Source organism: Chinchilla lanigera, unplaced genomic scaffold, assembly GCF_000276665.1.
Source record: "Chinchilla lanigera isolate Chin_1 unplaced genomic scaffold, ChiLan1.0 scaffold00126, whole genome shotgun sequence".
NCBI classification, from domain to species: Eukaryota; Metazoa; Chordata; class Mammalia; order Rodentia; family Chinchillidae; genus Chinchilla; species Chinchilla lanigera.
Window position 1 is genome coordinate 3,959,201 of NW_004955527.1, and position 15,445 is coordinate 3,974,645.

A 15,445-nucleotide genomic window follows, 5' to 3' on the forward strand; every position below is an offset into this window, starting at 1 on the left:
TCAAGAGAGAGAGACTACTTTAAAAAAATACCTGGAAGATTTGAAATCTACTCACACAAAACTGTTAGAAGTTAGAAAGACATTAAATGAAAAATAAATTGTCTGAGTTCAGCTACAGAATAGATGTACTCAGAAAGAAAATTAATGAACCAGAAGATAGTTCTTAAGCCATTATGCAAAACACAGCTAGAGACAAAAGATGGAAAATATGAAAAAGAGTTCAGACTGAGAAGTTCCGTGCAGACCCAAAAATTTCTAAAAGTGAGGAGAAGAAAGAACGGAGGAGAACTGAGTGTTTAAAGAAATAAGTAGCTACACCTTTTCCAAGACAGACACAAATCCTCAGATCTGAGAATCACAAGCCCCAGATAAGATAAATAAAATTAGATCCTAAATATGTTGCAGTAAAACTACAAAGCTTCCAGAACAAAGATTTGAAAAGCAAATGCACGGAAAAGGCAGATGGCCTATGGAGCAGTGACCCTAAGATCAGTAGAGGCCAAAACTAACAATAGCAGTGAGAGGAATATTGTCCCCAAAATGCTGAAAGAAAATAACTCAACTTAGAAATCTATATCCAGCAAGTCTCGTTCAATAGTACTGCCTGATATAAAACCAAAATGGTTGGACACCCTACTGTGCTACAGTCTTTTTTGAGATTGGTTCTGCCCTTCACGGTAGCTCCACCCCAGCCCTCGGTAATGGTCTCAACTGTGCCAGGCCTGATCTCTAGAATCCAGTTTTTCAAACCTGCATGCTCCCTTCCACTTCTCTCTCCTCACAGGCAGCGGCAGTCCTGCTGCTGGCTCGGGGTTCTCTCTCCCCTGTCGTGGCACTGATACTTCCTCTGAGCTGAGGAAGGTGTGTGCCCACCTCCAGCATCCCAGGCACCCCCAGTTCTGCCTCCTCCCCGCCCCTCCTCCTACACTCTTCTGTTCCACTTCCCGTCCCTTCACCCAGCCCTTTGGATGAAGGCATGGATCAATGCCCACCCTGCCTCTGTCTCCAAACAGACCTTTCTGTGTTCCCTGGTAGATTTCTGGTTCTACTGTCACAGTCCTCTGAGAGGTGGCCCACATTCTTCTGACCAAAGGCTGGACCCTCTCAGTACTGCCCAGAGTTCTGTTGTTCCCATGTTCCTGATGGGGCTGGGGTCCCGTGGAGACTCGGAGGGACCCACCATGGAAATTGTTTTTTAGGCTCACTTCTCACCATGGACTCAAGGCCAAGACTCCTGGCCTGTACAAGCACCCAGGAGCACTTCCCTCCCAAGATGATCAAAATCTCTCTCTTTTTTTTTGTACTGGGAATCAAATTCAGGACCTTGCACTTGTCCCGCCGGTGCTTGTGCTGCTGAGTTATATCCCCAGCCCTCAAAATCTCTTTGAATCTCTCCCAGGAAGTGACCCCCTGCCACATCACCTTTGGCATCCCTGAGACCAGTAGAGATAGAAACAGCCTCCTGTAGGCTTCCTTTTACCCTGGCTCCAAGGCCGCCCTCTGTCCAGGTATCCTGATGGGTCCTAACGCTCAGTGACTGATAATAACTTCAAGGAGCTCAAAGACAAGAGTTGAAGTCTCAGGAAGGCCAAACACATGTACACAGTCCTGCCTGGCAGCTTGGTGGGCATCACAGCTTTGTCTTTGTTCTCAGATGGCAGAAAGGTCTCTGGGTAGCTTTTCCTTTGTTGCCTGAGGCAAAGTCTTCCTCCTGGCCACATCGTCACCAGACTCTGTCACTTAGGTATGTGCAGGCCTAAGTAGGGTAGTTAATGTAAAAGACCAGAGGAAATGCATTTATCTCCCTGATCAGAGCCAAGACTGTGTCTGCTTTGTTAGTTCACTCTTGACATGTTCAAAATCACAAATGAGATCTGAATTAGTTCAAGAGAAAGACAGATGGGGTCTAGGACTGTAATAAAAATGGAAGGGTGACACATCACAGTCTGAAAGTCCTACTCAGAGAGGTTAGGGTGGGGGACAAGGTAGGGATCCCAGTGCGTCAGTGGTACGCTCATTTCAAAGTAGCTGACAGTAAGGCTTCCATAAACTCCACTCCAGCAGTACACTGGCAGCTTCAAGCTTCCCAACAGTCCTTTTTTTGGGGGAGCTGCTTGATGACGCACATAGAATCCCTCACTTCCTTCTTGCACAGTGATTTCTGTGATAGCGATGCTTGCTCAGGAGCCAGCTGCTGGCAGGGAGCATGTAGAGGATCCTGCTTTTCTTCTGATTCTGGGAAACCATAACTGCTCCATTTCATCAGGGAAGACTGGGCTAGAGCTGTGCTAATTGAAACGGCTACCTAGGCGAGAGCTTAGGAGCACGGGCGTGAAGGCTGGAGTCTTCCACATTTAGCAGCTGCTTCAGGGGACCACACTGGGCCTAGGGAACACAGCTCTTATGTAGCTGAGCTGATCAACGCACCACACCTAAGATGAGAGCAAACTGAAAGGCCAAGCCTATCCCACCCACATACCGGAGAAGAAAAGGTATTCTTGAGGTCTCATTCTTTATGGAGATTTTTTTCTTTTAATCAGAGGTCAGCTTCAAGCAGGAAACCCAATAGTCAGTTCTTTAATCCAAGCACTCTCAAAGAGAGAGTCAAGAGTAACACAGGAATGCTAATGTATCACCTCACCCATCCACCCTGGGCCATTTTCTTCCGTCCTCAGCAACATCCACTATCATCTCACCGAAGGCAGACACTCTCCCTTTGCCTTTGAGTACTGCTGTCAAGGGCGGATAGCCTGCCCTGTGGCTGGCCACTCTGGGGATACTTGGAGACCTGTGCAAAAAAGGTTTGGTTGAGACCTTCCTTTTTATAACAGCAGCCACTTGCTTGTCCTGGATCCCTGTACCTCAAGTCAAAAATCAGAGCATCTCGGAGCCTCGGCGTGGTTTATCTGTTCCTATGCTCCATCTCCACCATGATGAGAGGAAACCCCAGTGGCTGAAGCCGAGTGCATTATGGTAACGCTGTCTGCTTCCCATCACACAGATGACAGACAGCAGCATGGCAGGAAATTCAGAGATGACCTCTTGGCTGGTGAGACACGGGCGCACACAAGGATGAATCACAGGTGGCCAGGGGGAGGAGGTGCCACACGCAGGCGTGGGACAGGAGCGGAAGGCAGGGATGCTGTTGATGCTAGAAGCTGCCTGGAAACTGCCCTGCTCGTTGGAACGAGGGGCTTCAACCAAGGGTTGATCTGGCGACCCAAGCAGGACACGGCTCATAGAGTTTGACCCTTGGGAATTTTAAATTGTTCATTGGATAATGCACATCCAAAGTGGAGAGGTTGCACCAGAAAATAGGAGCTCTTGTGCCTTCGGGAGATGAAGACATGGTAACATTAGCAACCCTCTTAGTATGGCTGAGAAGCAGCCCCAGGCACTTGACCGTGCTGGCCCCTGCTTCAGACAAAATATTTGCTTCTTCTGTTGATTGGCTTTCTAACTTTAAACCACTTCCTCTGGAATCAGATGCTCCCTGCTTTGTTTAAGTAGTATTGGAATTTTATTTACTCAGCCGCCCCCTATTAAGGGTGACCATGTTAAACAAGGTCATTCTTGAGGCTTGGTGGGGACAGTGCTGAATCACTCCAGGAAGAGAAGCAGAAACTACATCACCCCAAGCCAACAGGGCCCTTCTTTAAACATCTGCTTGTGACTGGTGGGTGGGAATTCATTTTCATAATGCTCTTGAGTCCTGACCTTGGGAGTCAAGGAAAAAACAAATGGTGAGTTTTATTTTTTTAAGCCATATGATTGGCCAAGGGAAAAAAGAAACAACTTTTTATTGCTCAGAAAGACATGCCAAAGAGAAATGTTTTAATTCTTGTTACTAAACAAGATAGAGCAGATGCACTAGTAAGAAATAACAATAGTGACATCGAATGTGTATATATAATGCATTCTGCCCCAGGGACTATTGGGATAAATACTTTGTACATAAGAATTCACTGTCAGACTCACTACTGCTAGATAAAGTAGTAAACTATCGTCCCCTTTCTACGGATGAAAGAGGTCAAGGCAAATGCCTGTGGTTACCGCACTAGTGAACAGCAGAACTGGGATTAAACCTAAGGCATTGAGCTCTTTAGTTCATACTATACCTGTACACCCCTGCTCTGACCAGTCAGTCTCAGAAGAAATACACCTGCTTCTGATATAAGGTTGTGTGGGAAGAGTGCTTTCATAGCCACAGCTGATGATCACACTGCTTCTTCCGATGCTGTAAGGACCAGCGTAGTCCTGTTGCTTTTCCTTCACACTCCACCATTGGTGAAGAATTCTTTAGGTTAAGATGTGGTCTATGGGGTGTCACAATCACCTGCTGCAGTATCCCCAGGAGATGGATCACCAGGGAAAGGTGAGGAATTCTCCACCTTTGGGCTGAGGGTAAGAGATTGAACAGGGACAATATGCAGGTCAGGGATGGTAGGAGAAGTCAGTGCCTACCCCTCTGTCCACCAAAGATAACATTCACCTCTTTCCCTTTAAGAGCCCGCAGTTGAGAATATTCAATTTGATCAGCCCAAGGGATCAACTGTGTTCTCCACTGCCCTCAATTCCCCAAGCTCACTTGAGAGCCATAAAGGAAAATTACTCTTACAATTAGAATGAACAGAACCAGTGTTGCGTTGCTGGATTCCACTAAAACCATCTGACTGTACTAACAGCTGCTCAGAAGGACGATAGCCATCCCTTAAAAAGACAAAGGGCTTGGTGAAAACAGACATGTCAACATCTTACTGATAAAACTGGGATGTGGCCAGCATCGTATAAAATTTAGGGGGCCCAGAGCTGACGGGGACCAAAGTTCTTGACCTCAGGAAGCTCAGCATCTAGTACTAAAGACATCAGTGAGCAGAAGTCATGCAGGACATAGCAGGCTATGAAGAATAACTGTAACCCCAGTAACAGCAGATTCTGCCTCCATTCAGCAAGTGCATTTGCCGGCAATGATGTCCCACCACTATTCCTGGAGACGAATTCCCAGAGGAGAGTCTGGGAAGAAGAACAGGAGAAAGTACAGACTCAGATCCAGATGCTGGAACTTGTATCCTGGCCCAGCCAGTAACTAGTAAAGAGAAATAACTCCCTTCTTGGGCTTCTGTTTCCTGTACTGCCTTATGTGGGTATGACAAGGATGAAATAAGGTAACACGTACAACACGCAGCACAGGATAATCAAGAAGCATTCTATAAGTGCCAACACTTGCCATAGTAAATCATCACTGGGAATATTAAAGTATGCCATTCCTACTTGGGAATAGCCAGGCAGGATGCAGACCCTATACAGCCCTTCTTGGGGACCGCCTGGGGAGACTCTCTGCTCACGTTGCCATTCTCATGGATGGAGACAGGAAACATGCTCACTCTTCTCTGCTCCTCTTCCTCTGTTCAACTTTTGCAAAAGCACAAAGTGTGCGCAGCTCAGGGCAGATGCCCTAAATGTTTGTTCCTTCACCTGTTGGTGATAAATCTGGCAAGTGGCTTCCAAAGACATATAGGCTATCGGTTCAGAAGGAACTCTACATCACTCAGAAGTCAGGGAAAGGGTTCTGCTGGCAGCTTCAGAAGGAACGAGATGATAAAGTCTAAAAATGATCAGACTCCAGCTCTAGGTACCAGCCTGACAGATGACAGACAGACAGACAGACAGCCACAATGTACGTATGTTTGAGTTTTTACACAATGCGGGGCTCTGTGAAAGTGACGGTTTGGTGAAAACAGATGCATCAACATCTTACTGATAAAACTGGGATGTGGCCAGCACCATAGGAAATTTAGGGGGCCCAGAGATGACCTGGACCACAGTTCTTGACTCAGGAAGCTCACAGAAGATGTCAGTGAACAGAAATCATGCAGGGTGGCTTCTGAGCTGAGGTCCAGGAACAGTGCAGAGCAGCTGCAGTCCAGGCGCTGAAGCCTTGTCACCTTCCTGTCCCCTCCGCTCTTCTACCCTCCCCCTTGAGTTGGGTCTGGATTCCTGCAGCATCAGCAAGACACATTGGACAGAATGACTTTAGTCATTCTGATCAAGCAAAGTAATACTGCAGAAACGCTTTCTGCCCAAATGAGCCAGGCTGCAAATCAACTCGAGTGATACAGGGACAGCTTAGCAAGTCAGAACCTGGCACAAGAGGCCCTGTTCCCAGGAGCTGTGGCCTGCAAGTCACCAAGAATACCAGGCCAAAGGATGAGTCAAGAGCCCTTAGCAGAGATGTAGCTAAACGCCAGCTCAGATGGGGACCAGCCAGATACTCTGAGATCCAAGGAAGAGACAGACAAAGGAAATCGTTCAGCTAAACTGAGGTCAAGAGTGGTCCAGGTTGAGTTTCCATGGCCTGTCCTTTCAGAGTTGCCCACCATCCTCAGAACTATGCTGGAAAGAGTCAGAATCAGAGTGATGCCGGAGAGTGTAAAGTCAATCAATGTTCTGCCTGGGAGTGTGGCCTTTCGCTCCCACAGGAAGGAAGTGTGGCGGAAAGGCTAGGGAATAGCCACCTCCCCCAGTCGTGCCTGCCTGGCCAGGCTAACTTCTCGCCTATCCTTGGGGCCACTGCAGAAGACAAAGGAAATGTGGGTTGGAAAAAGATGAAGACTAATGCCTCCACAGGACCAGCCTTCAAGAGTGACCTCAAGGATATAGAGCAGGCAATGAAATCAAAGCCACCAAAAGATCCTGAGTGCCACTCTCTCCTCTACTCTCCTGAGGAAGACAAGAAACAGTTTTAAAAACCCGTTGCAAAAAAATAAAAAAAAAAGTTGCAGAAGCAGTGAGATGGGCTTTTTTGAGTATAGGCTTTGAGGTCAGTCTGACTGAGGTTGAAATCCCAGCTCTGCCAACATCAAAGCCTCACTTGTTAGGTAGGAGCTGCGCCCTTGCCTGCAGGAGGCCGTGGAGAGGAGGCAAACAAGATCTGGTCTGGCTCAGGTGCCATAGATCTGGGTGCACGGCCATGCTTGTTAGGACGCTCACATTCACTCTAAATGCTTCCTGCTACACATGTGAGGTGCGTTGGGGACAGCAGGGGAGGATACGTGAAAAATCAAGGCTCCAGGCAGAACTGAAGGTGCCAGCGAGAAGTATGAATCAGAAACAAACTCTCAGGCCTGAGCCCAGTGCACCGTCCACCTGAATCCTGTCTGCCCCATTCTGTGCCATGCATGTTGGTCTGGGCAGGACCTGCAAAGATTCTCTGCCAAAAGCCAGATACTAAATGTCTTCAGCTGTATGGACCACATGGTTTTAGTCACAGCTACTCAATTCTGCCGTCATGGTAGCCTGAAAGCAGTCATGGGCAAAATACATGTGAATAGGGATGGTAATATGCTAATAAAACTTTATTTACAAAAGGAAATGGTGGGCCAGATTTGGCCCCAGGGGTATAGGGTTTCAACTCCTGATCTAGGGCTTTGGAGCTGATGCAGTTTATACAGTCAGCAACAGCTGAGAAAGAGCTCCACATTCCTTCCATGGCCCCACCAGACCTCCATGGGCCTACCACTGCTGTTGGGTCAGTTTTATGGATCTGACCCATGTTTCAAGCTTGATAGCAGAACCTACCCTGCCCCATAAACCCCAGGTGCCTTTATAGCTCAGTCCCATCCCCGCTTGCTGCTCCATTCTCAAGAATCACTTCTTACCTGAGACTCAAGCTACACAGGGATGTAGAGGTTAACACAGGAATCACCAGGCACAGCGGTTTCAGAGATTAAAGACAAAGGCCAGGGTTTGCCTTCCCTAAGCAGCCTGAACCTAGGCCTGCAGGCAGCCCCTCAGTGTCTCCTTTGCTTGTGGAAATCAGTCCGGGCTCTTTAAAATTACATGAGATGCTTTGTGTAAAAACGTAGAGGAGCAAGGCATGGTGGTACATCCCTGTAATCCCAGCACTCTGGGAGGCTGAAGCAGAAGGGTCTCCAGTTTGAGCCTAGCCTGGGCTACTTAGAGACTCAATCCCCAGCTCCCAAAAAAGTTTTTTTTAAGGGCTAGGATGCAGCTAGAGAAAGACTTGTTCAGAAAAATAGCATCACTGCAAAGTCACATTGTGCCTAATTTCTCCAATACGGTTTATGTTTATCACCAGCTATATCATCATCCCCTTGAATCAGGGCCACACCTAATGCAGGGTCTGTGGCCCCTGGCACCATGCAGGGCTCACAGCGGTGCCCCATGAATATGTAGGAGCGACAGCTCCGCCTCAGGGGAGGACAGACTTGGCTAACCCAGCTGCCAGGCCCTGGAGGCTGGGAATTGTTTGCACACACATTTAAGATCTCATTTGCGATACTAACCCAACTACAAATGGCTGGCTGGAGACTCCCAGTGTTTGTTCTCGCTCCCTTCCGCCTCCTAATTGAGTGCGTGCTTTTGACTTAGAGGTTAATTATTCCTCCTTGCGTTTCTTGAGGGCCTGCCTTCTCCCCGGGGACCGCTGGTCACTGTTCCCATGCGTTTGCATTGCCCTCCCGCCTGACATAAAGGATTAAAAAAAAAAAAAAAAAAAAAGGAGATGGAGGATTTCATGGCCTGATTTAGGCCTGGGTGCCTCCAAATGAAAGAGGATGAGGTCACAGGGGAGGCACTTTAGAAATCCAAGTGCGCCTAGGAGCAGCAGAGAGGCTCAGGAACTGGGTCCAAGAAAGCCTCCGAGCCATTCTGGAGAATTCAGAGCATGGGCGGACGGAGCTGTATAGATAAACCAGAATCAAGGTCGGGGGCGCAGGAGGGGGTGCTCGGTGTTTCCACCTTCTCTTGCAGAGGCAGCAATGCTTCTCTCTGCAGACTCTGGCCCTCAAAAGGACGCTTTTCATGCTATCTTACTTCACCTTTGCAAGGGCGCTATGCAGGAGTGCCTTCCATCCCCACTGTGTACAGATGAGGAAACTGAGGCGCAGAGAGGCTAAGTAATTTGCATGAGGTCTCATGGCTTACAATAGGCTTGAACTCAAGTCCCGGCCATCCAGTTCTGAGACCCCACCCACCCACTCCATGAACTGCCTGTCTAGGCCAACACATCTCATCTTTGAAGCCAGCTCAAGTTTGTCTTCTCCACTGCGCTGTGCTAAGGCATGGCTGGACCAGGCAGCCCCGAGTCCAGCTGTCCTGTCTGGCAGCTGGAAGACAACACCCCAGGGAAGGGGTCACGTGTCCACCAATGAAGACATATCCACTAACTCAGGCCCCCAGGCTGAGTCAATGCGCTTCATACCATCCTCCTGAGATGCCAGGCAAAAAGCAAGACGAACGCTTCAGTACTCCAGGAAACCATCGGAGGACGTGTGCTTCTTCTCCCAACAGAAACCAAAAATCTCTAAAAAACCAAAGGAACAAACAGCTGGCTCCCACATACTCATAAGCGTGTACCACGTACGCCTGACGGCCTCTGTCACTGTGACTGTCTGCCGTCTGCCCTCACCTGGTTTCTTCATGACCAAACACAACCCAGCAAGATGGCTGGCCTGGGGGAAGGCTGCGGGCCATGCCAACTTTCCCCTCTGGCATAAAACACGAGACACTCGGGGGAGAGCATGAGCAAGGGCTCCCAGCGGGATCCCCCTATTCTGAGCAGCTAAGTTACTCCAACAGCGACCAGTGAGGCACGTCTTCCACCCCACTGGGGGGCAGACAGAGGTACGCTGACAGCCAGACAGTGGCTCTCGGGCAACTGCTTGCCCCCAACAGATGACCACGGTCACCACGTCACAGGATCCCAGCTAACCAGAAAGAAAACAGATCACAAAACATAAACAGGGAGCCTCGCATGTTGTGCCCGATGGCCCCTTCAGTCTCATGGCCGGTCTCTAAATTTTATTGTTTAAAATGATAAATGCCAGGCACCCAGGTCACTGGATAGTCAAGTCTCACATTCCAAACTATATTGGGAAAGAGAGGAGGCAGGCAGACGCCCACATCCACAGAGACCTGTGTGCCAGAGGCCAGCTTCCCTCTGGGCCCCAGAGGCGCATGCGTGCACACACACAAACACAAACACACACACACATGCACACACGCACACCGCTTGCTCCCTACCTGCTTCCATGAGCTGACACTGCTGACCGAAGACGTGGGAGAAGGTGACAGTGCCTGGGGCAGAACTGGAGGCTGCCAGCGTAGATTCCATGGTCTTTGGGGTCCCTGGTTGTGTAGCAGCGTCTAGACCTCAGTGTGTCTGAGCAGAGGACTTTGTCTCTGACCCAGAAACTGTAGATTTCAGGCTATGTATCACTGCCAAGAAAATGTCCCTGTCCCTAAAGTTTACGACATTTCTTCCTCTTGCCACCCTTTCCTTGCAGTTTTTCTCAAACACCAGCCAAGTAAAAGATGAACCCCTAAGGCGCTCCGCAAGAGTCTGGCGCAGCTGCAGGAGTTGGATGTAAAAGACAAATCTTAAGTTTCCCCCAGCAGAGTTGCCTTCTCTTGTCCAGAAAGGGTGGCCAGGAGTGGGGTCTGTCTTCCTTGTGGCCACCAAAGAGGTAGAGCCCCAGGGCACTGCTCAGCCCGGCTGCACTGGCACCTGCGAGAGAGCTCCAGCCCAGCCGAGTCCCAGCGCCAGCTGCAGGCACAGCCTGCCCAGGCTCCGCCGCGTCTCCTTCCCCGGTAGGCGGGCAGGGAGAGAGGCTGCCCGGGCTCCCTCGGGAGCTGGCCTCTCCGGCGCCGCCCCGCTCCCCAGCAGCGCCTGTCCTGGGCTCCTTGGTCCGCGCTGAGCGCCTCGGCCCAGAGTCCAGGGCGTCCGAGGCGGCAGCTGCAGCCAGCGGGCAGCGCGCAAGGCGCTTGCGGCTCGGGTGCTCTGCAGCTCCGGTGCGCTGGGTCTCCCTGGCTCATCCTTCACTCCTCCGGATGCCTTCACCCGCCTGCTCCCCGCTCCTTGCAGAGCAGCGTGAAGCCGAATGAGACATGGTGAAAGAGCCCCTGCTGTGCCCTACTGCAGCGGGCGCCCCAACCCGCCCCGCCACCCCTTTTCCATGATGCAAAAGGGCCGTTACTTGGGGAGATCCTGGATGCAGAGGGAAGTGCTAACTCAGCCCAGCAGGCTCCCGGGCTGCTGTAACCTCTTCATGCCCACAGCCAAGGAGTGCCAGACACAGGAGACCAGATGGCTAGCAATAAAATCCAACGATCAGGACGATGAGAGAAAGACGCCACACATCCCTGCTGAGCCTGGAGTGCTAGAGACGCGCAGGTGCTTCATGGTGGCCGTCATGCCCTGTGCTGTGTGTGGAATAATCTCTCTGATCCCTGCTCCAAATGGAAAGGGGCAGCTTCTCTGGGCAGTGGGGAAGGGGAGGGATACCTTTCCCGTGATCACAACAGCTGCTCCTCTAGGTGCTGCTGTTTATTTTGCTTTCCCATCCGCTGATCACAAAGATGCTAACTTTAGAGACAGCGCACCTGCTCCCCGCAGCAATGGAGCGCTGTCTCTGTAGATTTGGCTTCAACACTCTCAGGACATTGGCAATCAGCTCCTTAGGTAGAGCCGGGAGTAGGAGGAGCCAAAGCAGGAAAGCACAGCTGCAGCAATCAGAGCGTTTTTCAGGAAGTTGGGATTGAAGACGTTTGCCTATTCTAGATTTAAGATCCCGAAGGTAAAGTTCCAACTGATGGGTGGGCCCCAAAATCTCCCGCACAGCAGCTTTTTCCCTGAGAGCCCTTCACCAGCACATATATGGCTCAGTGATATTTTAAGGGTTACCTGGGGTGGGTAGGCCAAGCCAGAAGCTTTGAAAACTTCCAAGGGTTCAAATGAAGTCTGATTTCACATGCATGGTTTAAATGAATGATTTCACGCACCCTTCCTTAGTGTGGAAGAGGCTCTTCTCCAAGCTATGAAACCGTAAGACATCAGAATCCAATCTCTCTGACCATGGGCTCTGAGCTGATCAAGGGCTAAGGTCAGGAGAATTCCAGACACCTGCTAACTGCAAAAGCCCACACAGCAGGGGAAATAAACCAATTCTCCAGTGGTTATAGTTGTAATGATTCCAAGAGGTGGGCTACTACGCCATGGCTAAACTATTTTTAAAAATCCAAGGTAACCTTACATGTTAATTCGACCTACAGGTATATCTTTTGTTTGGCAAACCATGTTTTTCCCTCCCTTCTTTGTACACCCAACCCCCGCCACTCACCGCTCCATGGTGATTCTTGTAGTTAATGTAGCACATTCGGGTCCGTCTTCTCCCATAGCCCCAGGCATCTGCTGCCAGGTGCTGCTGCTATAAACACTGAGATGCTGCCTCCTAAGCTCAGGGTCAGCAGGCAGTGTATCATCCGAACCAGGACACTGAGAATGAACAGAGGCACTAGGAGTGATTACATTTTCCCACATCTTGGTCAATAACTGTTGGCAGGGGCTGGGGATTTAGCTCAGCGGCAAAAGCGCCTGCCTGGCATGCACAAGGTCGTGAGTTCGGTTCCCGGTACCGGAGAAAAACAAAACAAAAAAAACAAAAAAAACAAAACAAAACAAAAAAAAAAACAAAAATAACTGTTGGCAAAAACTGGGACGCTGGAAAATCTAATAGGGGTAGTTCATTATAGAGCATTAGAGCTTGTTCCTTTGATTTACCTTTCCGCAATTACTAGTAAGTTGAGCACTTTCAAAGCTGACTTTCTTAGGAAAGTTCTGTTCATACCCTTGCCCCATTTTTCCAGTCATTTTCCTGATTCCTGGATAATGGATTGAGAAGAATTCCTTGATTCTGATAGATATTAGCCACTGACTCATTGGGGTTTTGAAAGTGTCTCCTCCCTGTACTGGTTGTCTGACTGATAACCTCATCCATCCACAGCGTCTTTTGACTAGAAACATTTAACATCAACACGGTCAGATCTGTTGTACTTTTGACTTCTAGGCTGACCTGAAGGTCTTGCTTAAGTGATCCTTCTCTACTCCTAGGTCACAGTCAGACTCCTTTATTGTTTTACTTTTCATATAGATATCTTCATCTGGAACCTACCTTTCTATCTGGTACATATAGGAGAAGGCTTTTATCCCCTTAATACTATAACCAGTTTTCCCAAAACCTTCTTTGCCCTATGCAATAGACTGAACGGCTGAGAACTCTCCCCTTAAAAATACTTCACATATTGAAATCCTATCCTCCCTCTGTGGTGCTATTAGGAAGTGGGACCTTGAAGGTAGAGCCCTAGTGAATGGGATCAGTGTTCTTCCAGTGGGGATGCCAGAAATCTCCCCTGCTCTATTTCTACCACACAAAGACACAGCAAGGAGCTGGCAGCCTACATCTGGGAAGAACGTTCTCATCAGAACCAGGCTCTGGTGATGCCTTCATCTCAGACTCCCAGAACCGTGATAAATTTATTGCTATTGTGTATGCCAAGCAGCCTATGGTGCTTTGTTATTGTAGCCCAAACTGATTGAGACACCACACCCATCCTTTCCCCACTGCAGCACCACTGGGGTTATCTACTGAGTTTCCACAGACCTAGGTCTATTCTTGAGTGCTTTGTCCTACGTACAGTCCCTCATCCTAGGCTGTCCATGTTAATATTTAAGGTTAGTGGCTGTGACTATTGTGATATGTCAACTTGATTGGAGTAAGAAATGCTTAGCAGATTAGTAAAGCACAGTTCTGGGTGTAGGTGGATGATTGACATGTGGGCCAGCAAAATGAGAGATGACAGAAGATGGAATGGAAAGATGGATGGAAGAAAAAGAAGTAAATGTACCTGTTTGGAAGAGCTCTAGTCTTAAGTATATCCTTTGCTGCTTTTGCCTTTGGGCATTGATTTCTAGTGACCTTCCAGGCCTTTGACCTTGGACTGGTGCAGATCCTTGATCCCTCCTGTTCTTTGGCTTCCACCTTCTTAGGCTGAGCAACTACTAGCTCCTCCAGCTCACTAGCATACAGGTGTCCAGGGTGGATTCTCCCACCTCTGATCCAATAGACAGTCACTATGGACTTCTCTGAATCTAAACCTGCAAGTCTATCCAATCAACCCCTCCTACAATTATACATGTATTTCCTACTGAATCTGTTGCTCTACAGAACTCTAACTAACACTATAAGAAGTCCAGATTTCAAAATTTTCAAGACAAGTTGGATTTGACGGTGTTGAGAGTGCAGGTCTCCTTCAACAGTCAGCAGGAGCGGCGGGTGCCCCTTTTCCACAGGCTGTGTGCCTTCTCTAGCGACCAGTTGGGTCCACATCCGTTTGTAATACAATCCCCTTCTTCACAGAGATGTGTTCAAGTATTGGAAACTTCTCCAGAGATACAAGTTGAGTGATAACCACATGACAGAAGCCACTAACTGACTCTTATTACATCTGTGCTGGTAAGATCATGTCTTAAATATCTGTTTAATATCTAACCCTATGCTAGCCACAGGTGGCAGAGAAAGTGCTGGAGGGGAAAAAGGAAGAGAGTGGGAGACACACACATTATCGATTTATCTTTGATAAATATAAAGTATGATTAGCCACACATGTAGAAAAACATACCACACGGTGAATCATGCACCATGAAAGGTCCTGGTGCTCCAAGACAGGTGAGGGCTGGAACCTGCTGGCTGAGCTTTAGGGAGGGAGTATTAGAGCTGGTCTAAGAAATAAAGTGAGACTTGCCTCCATAGATGGAAGAGGATTGGGTTAGGGGAGGAGATTTGGGCAGAAGCAAGCGATTTGGACAAGGAGAGTTTAAATGCCATGCTAAGTACTGAAGAGGTTTTAGAATCCATTTAGGGATCTTTAGGAAGGAAATAAATTTGCCCTGACCCAAATCAATGCTTCTACTCATTTTTTTAAAGCCTTCCCCTGGTGCCTTTAGACTCTAAATTGAGTTTCCTAAAAGGGCTCCCTTGACTGTGCTCAGATTCCTCCTCCTGCAGGAGCTAAGAGCTGATTCCGCAGGTCAAGTCAGGCTCAGCACATCAGCATAAGAGTACCTGCAGCTCCCTACAACCATGTGGTATAGGTGAAGACATAGTAAAGGGCAATTTAGGAAGATAGGACAGCAAGCCCAAGCAACCCCTTGTATGATGCTTCATCTCTGATAGCAAAAGACCATTGTGTTGGTCCACTTTCTGTGCTAATGATACAGGGTCACAGCCTGGGTATGTTTTAAAATTTTATTTTGGCTCACAGATCTGAAGGTCCAAGGTTGAGGGGCTGCATCTTATTGGCAGGATCCCAAGATGGTACAGGACATCATGTGACAATAGATAGTGTTCGACCATGACTGCACAGAAGTCGAAGAAGATTACTTAGAGGCCGGGTGTGGTGGCATGCTCCTGTAATCCCAGCACTCAGGAGACTGAGGCAGGAGGATCATTGCGAGCTCAAGACCAGCCTGGGCTACAAAGTGAGCTCAAGTCCAGCCTGAATGCATAACAAGACCCAGTCTCAAAAACACAAAAAGAAGAAGAAGAAGAAGAAGAAGAAGAAGAAGAAGAAGAAGAAGAAGAAGAAG

General features: G+C 48.7%; 1 protein-coding gene across 1 annotated transcript in view; it reads right to left on the reverse strand.

Moving 5' to 3' along the window:
- Kazn (kazrin, periplakin interacting protein) overlaps positions 1–11,131 on the reverse strand; it is a 1,006,619-nt gene extending 995,488 nt beyond the window's left edge. Inside the window, exon 1 of the mRNA XM_005409886.2 lies at positions 10,045–11,131. Coding sequence (XP_005409943.1) covers positions 10,045–10,135 — 91 coding nt within the window. The 5' untranslated portion in view covers positions 10,136–11,131. The remainder of the gene's footprint in view (positions 1–10,044) is intronic.
- Between the last annotated feature and the right edge of the window lie 4,314 nt (positions 11,132–15,445).